Genomic DNA, 12,684 nt, shown 5'->3' on the forward strand with positions numbered 1-12,684 from the left:
GGATCAAACCCAGGTCCCCTGCATTGGGAGCGCAGAGTCTTAACCACTGGACCACCAGGGAAGTCCCTGCTTTTTTTTTTTTTTTTTTTTTTTTTTAGAAAGTCAGGAGATGCCTGGGAAGGCAATGGGGAGCCATTGTTGGTTCTTGAGTGGGGTTGTGACATGGTCAGTGGACTGGAAAGGGCAAGACTAGAAAAGCAAGGTCGTGGGGAGGCTGGTGTGACAGTCCAGGGGACATGTGTGAAGGCCTGAGGGGGGACAGAGACAGAGTTATGGGGAGAAGGAAAAGGATGGGAGAGATTTAGAGGAATAAACAACTGGTGTGCTTAGGCAAGCGTCACAAACTTAAACGCTCACGGAGCCCAGGCAGGTCATTAAGCAGGCGGTGAGCATGGAGGTGTGGGGACTGTGACACACGGTCTGGCAGGGGCAGCCACTACTCAGCACCAGCTGATTGTTGCCATGTAGGAAAAGAAGCCCAGTGGGGTTACATCTTGTTTTTTCGAAGAGAAATCAGCAATTCCGATTTTTTTAAATACAAAATTTTTCAGATTTTTTAAAATACAAAATTTTCCAAATTTTAAATGATGGAACTAAATTGAAAAAAAAAAAATCAAAACTCTGTGGGGGCCAAGCCGTAAGGTTTGCAATCTCTTTGGTGAGGAACAGCCTCCAGGAGATGAAATGAAGGGACAGTGACACCAAGTTTTCCTGCCAGTGAGGCTGAAGAGGCTCACAACCTGAGCAGCAGTCATGGAGGGCTTCCTGGAAGAACTGACACTGGGCAGTGAAGGGGGAAGTTGTTTCAGGCTAAGAGAATAGCAAGTGCAAAGGTAGGGGTAGAGCTGAGTGAGCCCAGAAGAGCAAAAGTCACCAACAGGGCATTTCACAGAAGGGAAACATGGCCGGTAAACACGAGGAGTTGCCTGACCTCATTAGTCATCAGGGAGAGGTAAGTCCAGACAGTGATGAGCTGCCCCTTTATTCCCATTCGACTGGCAAAAATGAGAAAGTCTGACAATACCAAGTGTGGGTAAAGATGTAGATCAGTGCAGCTCTCTGTACTGCAACACCACTGTGACCCAGCAAATCCACTCCTGGATACGTGTGCCCAAGAGAACCCTGCACACGTAGCCTGGGCCAGTGCTTCTCAAACTTTAATGTTCATAGGAATCCCCCAGGGATCTTGTTCAAAGGCAGATTCTGATTCGGCAGGTCTAGGGCAGGGCTGGAGAGTCTACATTTCTAACAAGTTTCCAGGTGATGCCAACCCTGGAACACAACACATTTTTGACGAGCATTAGGAGAAATGCAGATGAATATCCACAGCAGCACTGTTCGTAAGATCAGAAAACCTGAAAAGAATCCAATTATCAATTGACGAGAGATGGAACAAATAAATAAATTGTGGTATAGTCACACATAGCCCTTAAAATGAATGAATCACAACTACACACACATGGATGAATTCTCACCAACGTGGCATTGAGGCTTTTTTTTTTTAAAGACAACATTCTATACAGTATACTTTTTAAAATAATAAACAAGTAAAAACAAATAAATTGTTTAGGCATTCATACATGTAAGAAGACTAAAAACAAAGAAACTAGGGAAGGATAAACTCAAAATTCAGAATATTAGTGACCTCTGGCAGAGAGCTGGGGGATGGGCTGGGCTGGATCACAGAAGTGGATGTCAGATTTTGTTTCTGTTCCAGTTCTTGGGCCGGGGGGTGGGGGTAGGGGACAGTGGTTCACAGGCACATATGTTGTGTTTTATAGTGTATTGTATTATATTATTTACATAGGGCCGTGCATGGACCAATCCTGAGATTGTGTCATGAGCCAAGGATGCTCTTAACTCAATCATGAGTCCCTGAGGTCCGTATTTAAAAAGAGAGAGAGAAACTCATAGAGACAGAGACTCAAAGAGAGATGGAGAGACTGAGAGAGATGGGGAGAGTTGAGGACAGGCATGGTCCATTTGGGAACGTGTGTTCTAACCCAAGCACAACACAGAGCGGTCAGGGCTCTGAAGGGAACAGAAGTTGTGGGACTGTGGGATGTTTGCCTGAGCCAGCCAGGGGCCAGAAAGGGGCTGATATCGTGGGGAAAAGGCTGTGGCAGCCTGGGTGTCAGATTCTCTTCTGACCCCTGCCATCAGCCCACCAGCTCAGACCATGCAGAGCCACAGACTTCAAGAAAGACCCTAGGAGGGCTTCCCTGGTGGCGCAGTGGTGGAGAATCTGCCTGCCAATGCAGGGGACACGGGTTCGAGCCCTGGTCTGGGAGGATCCCACATGCCGCGGAGCAACTAGGCCTGTGAGCCACAATTACTGAGCCTGCGCGTCTGGAGCCTGTGCTCCGCAACAAGAGAGGCCGCGATAATGAGAGGCCTGCGCACCGCGATGAAGAGTGGCCCCCACTTGCTGCAACTAGAGAAAGCCCTCGCACAGAAACGAAGACCCAACACAGCCATAAATAAATAAATAAATAAATAAACCCAAAGTTTAAAAAAAAAAAAAAAGAAGAAAGACCCTAGGAGAGGACAGAATGACTCAAACCAAGTGGAGAGAGTCCACTTGGCAGCAGGTAACCTCCAGCCTTGGGTAAAGACCAGCTCTGGTAATGACTAGATCTGAGTGGTAACCACATCTAGCTAATGATGAGTCTTGGCTTGTGACCAAACCAGATAATGTCCATAGTCAAGATCGGATCTGGGGATGCCTGGCCCCAACACTGCTCTCCGGGTCAACCAGGCATCTGGTCAGCCTTGGTCAGCCCCTGGGAGAAATGGAGAGGGAGGAAAATCCCAGGGCCCCTGCAGGCAGTGAGGGTTGGCCTCTTTCTCCTCACCCTACTGCACACAATGAACTCTCTCTCCCCTACATAGCCCTTGGGTCTGGCCCCTCCTCCCCATTGCTCTGTCTCTGCCCTGGCTCAGCCTCTGCATCCCCTGACTGGACCACTCCAGCCTCCTCCCAGGACTCCTGCTCCAGTCTCTCCCTTTCCAATACATCCTCCACACCAGCCTCAGAGAGATCGTTCTGTAAGACAGATGTGTCCCTCCCTTGCTCAGAACTCTGCTTTGGCTCCCTACCACCTGGGGTGAAGGTTTGAACTGGTATTCAGAGTTAGCCTGGTATTCAAAACTCTTCACCATTTGTCTTTTGCACCCTCTCCTAATTCAATTCTGGTCAAATCCCATGACTCAGGTACAGGCTCTGCAGTTTCTCCCAAAGACAAGCTGTTTCACACCTCAGCCTGTGCAGGTCCTTCTACCTGGAATGCCTCTCCCCCATTGGATACTCATCTTTTGAAATTCGACTCAGATGTCACCTACTCTGGGGAAACCTTCCCTAACTTCTACGCCCCATTCCCCATTCCCAGTTTGTCACCCCAAATATTTTATTTTTTCCCCTTGGTATTACCAAGTATTTCTTTCTTTCTTTCTTCTTTAGCTTTATTGAGGTATAATCAACAAATAAAAATTGTATATATTTAAGGTGTACAACTCGATGTTTTGATATACGTATACATTGTGGAATGATCACCACAATCAAGTTTATTAACATATCCACACCTCACATAGTTACCTTTTTTTTCTTGTGGTGAGAACACTTAAGATTACACTCTTAGCAAATTTCAAGTATACGATACAGTATTGTTAACTGTAGACTCCCCAGATGCTTTATGATTGCAAAGACACACCATGTCTCAAACACCTTATAACAAATGCTTTTGGCACCCACCTTGGAGTCCAGCAGCAGCCAAAGCGGACAGCTCCCAGACACTGGTCCACTGGAGGCACCCAACAGGTCTCTCCAATTCTTCTGCCTGATGGCTTTTTTTTTTAATAATTGAAGTATAGTTGATTTACAATATTGTGTTAGTTTCGGATGTATGGCAAAGTGATTCAGTGATATGTATATTCTTTTTCAGATTATTTTCCATTATAGGTTATTACAAGATACAGAATATAGTTCCCTGTGCTATCCAGTAACTTCTAGTTGTTTACCTGTTTTATATATAGTAGTGAGTATCTGTTAATTCCATACTCAGAATTTATCCCTCCCTCCCTTTCCCCTTTGGTAACCATAAGTTTGTTTTCTATGTCTGTGAGACTGTTTCTGTTTTGTAAATAAGCTCATTTGTGTTATTCTTTTAGATTCCACATATAAGTGATATCATATAATATTTGTCTTTCTTTGTCTGACTTACTTCACTAAGTATGATCATCTCTAGGTCCATCCGTGTTGCTGCAAATGGCATTATTTCATTCTTTCTTATGGCTGAGTAGTATTCCATTGTATATACGTACCACATCTTCTTTATCCATTCATCTGTTGTTGGGCACATGAAGGTTGCTTCCATGTCTTAGCTGTTGTAAACAGACAGCATTTTCTGAAGTCACAGGAGCTCAAGCACAGGACAACTTGGAAATGCAGGGGAGTTAATGCCCTTAGGAGCATCCTTCCATCATGGGGTCAGGAATCAGTGGGTAAATGCTCCTCCTTCAGGGAGGCAGTTCTGAGGCGTCTTCTCCACTGTTCCTCGGAAGGTCCCCAGCAGGATGGCATTCCAGTGGCCATGTGCTAATGCACACTTTATTGACTTTCTCTCCTCTCCTGTCTCACTCTCCAGGCTCCCTCCCTCCCACTTCCTAGGATCACCTCCCAAATGAACTACCTGTGCTCAAGTCACTGTCTCAGGGGCTGCTGCTTTTGGGGGGAACCCAAAGTAAAACACACCTGTTTGCTTCCATCTCTTACATAAAACTGGATATAGCTCCTTGAGGTCTGAGGCCACATTGAATTCACCTCAAATTGTGGCCAGCAATCTGGGTTCACATCCTGCTGCTTGTATTGTGTGACCTTGACCAAGTCACTTCCTTGAACACAGACGCTCAGCAAAAGTAAGTAGGAGATTCTCAGACTGTTAATGAAATATATCACAGGGTCAAAGGGGGGCGGAATATAGGACTTCACTCTTCCTTCTCTTTTCCTATGTTTTCCAATTTTTTTGAGTATTCACATATTCCTTTGCTTTGTTTTGCTTTGTTTTGATGGTGTGGAAGGAGTGTGACCTCTGGACTGAGCAGGCCTGGGTTCAGATCTTGGCTCTGTCACATACTAGCTGTGACTAGGCAAGTCACTCAACCTCACTGGGCCTCAGTTTCCACATCTGGAAAATGGACACAAGCATGAACACCTACTTTGCAGGGTGGTTGTGACTTTTAAGATAGAAGCTCGTTGTAAACCACAGAGTAAATTGCAAGCCTGGGTTATTGTTGTCCCTGGGGCTGGCATCAAGCCTGGCATGGAGGAGGTGCCTGGGAAATGTCTGGAGAACAAAAGGAGTGAAGCTACTAGTGGAGCCCCAGGGTGTTCTTCATCTCGTTCATTCATTCATTCCATGCTCACTGATACCACTTGGGCCAAGCCCTATGCTGGGCACCGGGGATACACAGTTGTAGGAGGAATGTCTCTGGCCTCAGGAGCCTTGCCAGCTCCAGGGGAGACCCAAGAAAACCCACCATTCCAGAGGGGCCCTGACCAGCTGTCGGGGGAGTGTGGGAAGATGTCCAGGAAGAGGTGACTCCCAAGCTGTGCAGGACTTAGTCTGATGAGCAAAGGAAGGACAGAGTGGACATTCCAGCAAGAGGGGAGAGTGTACACTAAGCCCTGGAGGCCAGGCCGGGCCCTTGCAAGCCACTGTGGGCAGCTCATTGGGGCTGAAGTCTCAGAGTTCAAAGATGAAGCCAGAATCCAGCCAGGGCTGGATCATCAAGACCTTGAAGTCCTCTGAGGAATCAGGATTTTCAACTGAAGGTGGTGGGGATCTATGGAAAATGAGGACAAGACTGGGAAAGAATCTTTGACTTTCTTTGCGAACCAGGGCAACTCCTTTTGCCTCTCGGAGCCTCAGCTTCCTCATCTGTACACTGGGGGAAAAAATATCACAACAAGGATGTTCTGAGGAGGGCTTGAAATGAAGTGTGCTCAGGGCCTGGCTGAGGAAGGCGCTCCATTCATTCATATGAATGGAATGAATGGACGAGTGAGCGAATGAATGAATGAATTTCTGCCAGGTACCCTCCCTCACACTAGTCTCAGCCTGGAACTCAGCCTCCTCCCCACAATCCTACCTTCTCCCTGCCCTACCCCACTCAGTAGGGCCTCCTACTCGCCCACAGGCCAAGAGACGAGGGCGGGGACTTTTCTAGGGTCATCAAGTGAGTCAAAAGCACAGCCAGGTCCAGTGTTCTGTCCCTGCTCTGTGACGCCAGAAATGCTTTTTCTCTGCCCCTCAAGATAGATTCACCTCCAGAGCCAGCCCTGGTGCTTTTTGGGATGGGAGGTGCTTGGGTTCCACTGTCTGCTTGGAGGGCCAGACCACCTGCCTCAGCCTCCCAGATGCCCGAGCTACCATCTGCTCCCACCAGAGCCTTCGGCTCTTTTCCTTAAATAGTTCCTCTCATCTCCTTGGAGACATCTCTCACATGGAAGAAAGGAAGGGAGGGAGGGAGGAGGAGGAGGACAAGTTGGGTCCCATTTCCTGAGTACCTACTGTGTGTCGGCTCTGACCCTCATCACACCCCTTTGACCTGGGGATCCCCCCCATCCCTTTTCAGATGAGGAACTGAGGCATGGAGACCGGTGATCACAGGCCCCAAATTTCAGAGCAAGTAAGAGCACAGCCAGGATTTGAACCTGGGTCTGCAGGGTTCAAAACCTAAAGCCTGTGTGACATAAGGAGAAGGTGCATTTGTGCTGCCCTTACCCCATGTCCGAATGCCCTGGACAGGGCACTACTTATCCCCCCAAGTCACCCTCCCTTACATGACCAATTCAGAAACACTTACGGGCACCTGTCATATGTTAGGCCCTGGGCCACGCTCGGAATTGGAAGAGTATCTCAGATATGAATGGAACAAAGTCTTCTCCCTTGAAATAGAGTGTAGGGGGAGTGGGAGGGACAGAAGGACATTTATTTCCTGTGCATACACCAAAAGCTTCGGAGGGACCATTTCAGCTGATCCTCTGAATACCGCAGTTGGTAGGATTTAAGAGCCCCATTTTTCAGAAAGGAAACTGAGGCCCAAAGGAGTTAATTCACTTATCCAAGGATATACAGGGAGAAAGCGGTGGAACCAGGATAAAGTCCCAGATTATGCTAAAACTTGCTGGAATGGCCCCCAGAGACCTGAACAAAGTGCTGCTGTGAGGTTGGGAAGGAGTGGTAGCTGGCAGCTCAAGGACCCTTGAGTGGAGGGGGAGAAATGAAAGGACGTGGACAGATGGGTCTCAGCCCCTTTCTGGCCTCAGTCCTCTTGAGCCGGCTCCAAGGCTGACATCACCAGGGTATCTGACACCACCAGCTCAAGCAAAGAGGTGACCAGATCCCACCTGTCTTAGTATCTAGTGAATCCCACTCAAAGCATCTCATAGACATACCTCACCCCGTGGATATCTGGTCAACCCTAAACCCTTGTGTCCTCTGGTTGACCTTACCCAAGCAGCCCATCTGGTTGATCACACTAGTCTAAATCTTGGGTTTAAGAGGCAGCTCTCACATCTGATGGTTAAGCCTAGGGGAGGAGAGGCTATTTCCAAAGATTTCTGGCAAAAGTGGGATCATTGTCATATCAAAATGCCTGCATGCTGTGTGTACACCTTTCACTCTCCTACTCTGCAGTGCACTACAGGGGCTGTGACAACCCCACAGCAGGCAAGGGAAGAAGGGAGGAAATGCTGAGTGGAGGGACTGTCATGAACAAAAGGCAGGAGGCACAGGGGATTCAGGGAAAAGCAAACAGTTGAGTGCGGGTGCGTGTGGAGAGCAGCAGAGCTGAGGCCAGAGCAGGGGTTGGATCAGGAAAGACCTTGAGTACCAGGTGAACAGCTCAGCCTTCATCTGGGAGGCAAAGAGGTGCTGTTACAGGGTTTAGAGGACAGGGAAGATGTGATCCAATGTTGTTTAATGGCGGCCAGTGTAGAGGACGGCCATCAAGAGAGCATGAGACTGGAGGCAGGGAGGCTAGTGCCAAGGCCGCTGCAACCATCCAGAGATGGGATGGGTCTGGACTAGGGTGCAGCTGTGGAAAGGGAGAGGAAGGAGATAGTCGGGAGAGACGTCAAAGAGACAGAATCAAGAGTTGTTGCTGATGGATCCTGATGTGGGGCGACGGGAAGGGAGGAGGCAAAAATGAGGCTCAGGTTTCTGGTGTGGGCGGCTGATAGGACAGCCTTGAGAGGGGAGGACTGGGCAAAAGGCAAAGGGGAGGAAGGCCACCTGGGCGCCCGAGTCACGTGAGGGATCTCAGGGCACATGGTGCTGTTCCTCCTGCGGGCTCCGGATTTTACAGTTTTCAAAGGGCTGTCGATCCACAGACTCCCTGGAAGCCACCGCCCGCCAACAACCTGTGAGGCCAACCCCATTTCTCTCGGAGAGAAAATTCAAGGCTCAGAGAGCAGCAGTGACTGATCCAAGTGGGTGATGGAGCTAGCTCTTCTGCCTTCGATACCCAGGCTTTTCTCCTGCACCCAAGGGGCCTCCCAGTCACCAGAGGTTTGTAAGGAGATGTCCAGGGAAATGGGAAATGAGGGGAGAGGCTGGGGCTGGAGACAGAGAGAGGGAAGGCATGGAGTAGACAAAGTCACTCACGGAGAGGGCATCGAGAGAGACAAGAAAATCACCTGGGCAGAACCTTAAGAATCAGCAGCCTTCAAGAGCTGAGCAGAGTGAAGACTGCTGCCATGTGCTGCCCCCCGGTCACCGCACACGGCCGTGTGTCACGCACCAGGACTTGCTTCAGACAAGTAAGCTCCCCCATTCATTAAACCATTGATGTCTCTGTTGCTCACTCTGGGCTCTTTCTTTGGTTTTGAAGCTGGGCAAGCACAGGTCTTGTAGGCCTGTGGGGTGCAGCCCAAGAGGTGCACATAAACGACCATCTTCCCGAGCCCATGTAGGAGGGATAAGAAACCGACAGTCTGGGTATCCCTACGTGCAGAACCCAGCTCCTGCCTACATTCCAGCTCATCTTGCCTGGCCTCCTCATCCGTCGGTGGGGCTGTGGCCTCCTCAGCGGCCAGTGGGGCTCCCAGCCAACGAAGCAGCAATGAAAACTCTCACGCAGCATCTCCAGAGATACTCTGGGCTTCAATCAATAGCCCAGGCCTTCCAGCCAAAGCTGATTTAAAAATGTGAAAGGATTTTTCCAGAAATGACAAGATGCTGTACATGGAGAGTTGGATGTTACTTGGTTCCTCTATTAGAAACAGTTTGGTTACCTTATTGTATTTACTGAGAACCTGCTATGTGCCAGACACTGTCCTAGGAATTTGGGAGACTTCAGTAAACCAAAAAGATAAAGGTCCAGCCTTCCTAGAGCATAGGGGACTGGTCAATAAGCAAAAAACATAATGAAAGACACGATACAGTTTATTAGGTGATTGTAAGTTTTATGAAAAAAGGAAGAAAAAGGTAGATATGGGTAAGAGGAGTAGGAAGTGCTAGAGTTGGAGAGTTGGTGCAGATTATTAATTTTAAATAGGGTAGTCAGGTAGTGCTCACTGAGAAGGTAATAACTGAGGAAAAGAGTGAAGGGGGTATGACATCCCTGCAGGTATCTGGGGGAAAAGATTTCCAGATAGAAGGAACAGCCACTGCAAATGCCTGAAGGTCTGAGATACTAAAATCTTCCTATTATTAAACATCTAAAAATCCTAGATTAAAAAAAATATGGAAATGGATAAGTCTTAAAGAAAGTAGAGAAATCCTCAAATTGGGAACATGAGACCAATGAGAAACCCACACTGAAGCTGTGAGATGCCACGCAGACACCTACAGCTCAGGTAACACAAAGTCTATGGCCCACATAGGGCAGAGAGCCAAATGAGTCAGAGATCATCCTGCATAAATTATGGACTCAGGAAGGGCTACATCACAGAAAAAAAAGGTGGATTTCAAAAGAAATTCTGCCTCACAGAGGCAGGCAGCAAAGACAACTGTCTGTCTCAGCCTGAGATCTGTGTGAGATTAAAGAAAAATCTCCCCTGTGAAGGTATGGACATTGACTGGCCCTCACAGGGCTTTTAGGTCTGAATTGTAAGTATTGATGAGCTACCAAAAAAAAATTCAAGCTGAGAATTTTAATTTCAAGTGGACCCCCAGGGACTTCTCCAGCAGTCCAGTGGTTAAGACTCCGTGCTTCCACTGCAGGGGTTATGGGTTCGATCCCTAGTCGGGAACTAAGATCCCACATGCTGCGCAATGCAGCCAATAAATAAATAAGTTCGTAAATAAAATGGACCTCCAAATTAACAAAGCCAGAAGTTGGTTCTCCGAAAAAAGATCAAGAAGAGACAGAGGTAAAAAGATCACACAAATTATCAACATCAGGAATGAAGAAAGGACATCACTATGGATGCTACAGACATTTAAAAGGTAACAAGATATTGTAAACAATTTTATGCCAAAAAGTGGATAATTTCATTGAAGTGGACAAATTCCTCAAAAAATATTATTTAGGGGCTTCCCTGGTGGCGCAGTGGTTGAGAATCTGCCTGCCAATGCAGGGGACACGGGTTCGAGCCCTGGTCTGGGAAGATCCCACATGCCGCGGAGCAACCAGGCCCGTGAGCCACAGTTACTGAGCCTGCACGTCTGGAGCCTGTGCTCTGCAACAAGAGAGGCCGCGATAATGAGAGGCCCGCGCACCGCGATGAAGAGTGGCCCCCACTTGCCGCAACTAGAGAAAGCCCTCGCACAGAAACGAAGACCCAACACAGCCATAAATAAATAAATAAATAAATAAATAAATAAATAAATAAATAAACCCAAAGTTAAAAAAAAATATTACTTATTAAAACAGACACAAAAGAAATAACAGTTTTGAATAGTCATTAAGGAAATTGAATCTGTAATTTAAAATCTTATCATATTAAGACTCCACGCTTCCACTTCAGGGGGCTTGGGTTCGATCCCTCGTTGGGGAACTAAGACCCCACATGCCATGCGGCGTGGCCAAAAAAAAAAAAAAAACTTACCATAAAGAAAATTCTAAACCCAGATGATCTCAGTGGTGAATTCTTTCAAATGTTTAGAAAATAAAAAGAATCAATTCTATAAATTCTTCTAGAGAATACAAAAGGAGGGGATATTTCGTGACCTGGTTGATGATTTCAGCCTAAACTTGTTATCAAATTCTGAAAAGGACACTACAAGAAAGGAAAATTATAAGCCAATATCTCCATGAATGTAGATGCAAAACTACTAAACAAAATATTGACATAACAAATCTAATCATATATAAAATCATAATACATCATGAACAAATGTGATTTATTCCATGACTGCAAAGTTGTTTGGCATTCAAAAATCTATCAATGTAATTCACCACTTTAAGAGAGTTTGTTAAATAATCATCTCAAAAGATGTGGAAAATATATTTGATAAAATTTAACACCCATTCATAATAAAAACTCTCAGCAATCTAGGAATAGAATCATCTTCATTAATCTTACAAAGGGCATTACAAAACCCTACAGCTAACATCATACTCATTGGTGAAAATTTGAATGCTTTTCCCTTTAGATTAACTGTCCACTATCACCATAGTTATTCAACATTACAGGCTAGCCAGTGCAATCAGGAAGGGAAAAATGTACAAAATTGGAACAGAAGAAGTAAAAATATCCTTATTCACAGATGACATTTTGTGTATGTGGAAAATCCAAAAGAACCTATAAGCAAACTATTAAAATGAGTGAATTTAGCAAGATCTCTGTATAAAAAGTCAATATTCAAAAATTAGTTGTATTTACATGTATGAGCAATAAACAATTAAAAGTAAAATTTAAATAAACAATACCATTTACGATAGCACCAAAGCCTATAGAATACCTAGTAATAACTCTAATGAAAGATGTGCAAGATTTCTACACTGAAAATTACAAAACCTTTCAGAGAGAAATTAAATAAGACCTTAACAAATTGAGAGATACACTATGTTCATAAATTGGAACACTCACTATTTGAAAGGTGTCATTTCTCCTCACATACATCTATAGATCCCAATCCAAATCAAAATCTTCTCAAGGTTCTGATAAGCACATTCTAAAATTTATATGAAAGTTCAAAGGACTTTCTATTGTAGAGACTATATTGAAGAAGAATAATAAAGCTGTAGGACTAACAATGCTAGATTTCATAGACTCACAGATTTAGAAAACAAACTTATGGTTACCAAAGGGGAAAGATGGGAGGGGGAGGGATAAAGTAGGAGGCTGGGATTAACATATACACACTACTGTATATAAAACAGATAATCAACAAAGACCCACTGTATAGCACAGGGAACTCTACTCAATACTCTGTAATAACCTATATGGGAAAAGAATCTGAAAAAGAATAGATATATGTATAGGTATAACTGAATCACTTTGCTGTACACCTGAAACTAACACAACATTATAAATCAACTATACTCCAATATAAAATAAAAATTTTTTAAATCTTTAAAAAATACTAGATTTCAGGGTATATTGAAAACTATAGTTTGGAGGACTAGTTCTAGAGTATGTAAAACTCTAACAGTAAAAAACTCACAGTAAAAAAAAATCCAACTAGAAAATGGACAACAGACATGAATAGACATTTTACCAAAGAATACATGCAG

At 45.5% G+C, this 12,684-nt stretch overlaps 1 protein-coding gene across 1 annotated transcript in view; it reads right to left on the reverse strand.

Moving 5' to 3' along the window:
* Positions 1-636: 636 nt before the first annotated feature.
* The window catches only part of AAR2 (AAR2 splicing factor), a 67,010-nt gene continuing 54,962 nt past the window's right edge, over positions 637-12,684 (reverse strand). The window contains exon 4 of the mRNA XM_036827213.1: positions 637-1,272. Coding sequence (XP_036683108.1) covers positions 1,246-1,272 — 27 coding nt within the window. The 3' untranslated portion in view covers positions 637-1,245. The remainder of the gene's footprint in view (positions 1,273-12,684) is intronic.

The sequence above is a fragment of the Balaenoptera musculus genome, chromosome 15, assembly GCF_009873245.2.
Source record: "Balaenoptera musculus isolate JJ_BM4_2016_0621 chromosome 15, mBalMus1.pri.v3, whole genome shotgun sequence".
NCBI lineage: Eukaryota > Metazoa > Chordata > Mammalia > Artiodactyla > Balaenopteridae > Balaenoptera > Balaenoptera musculus.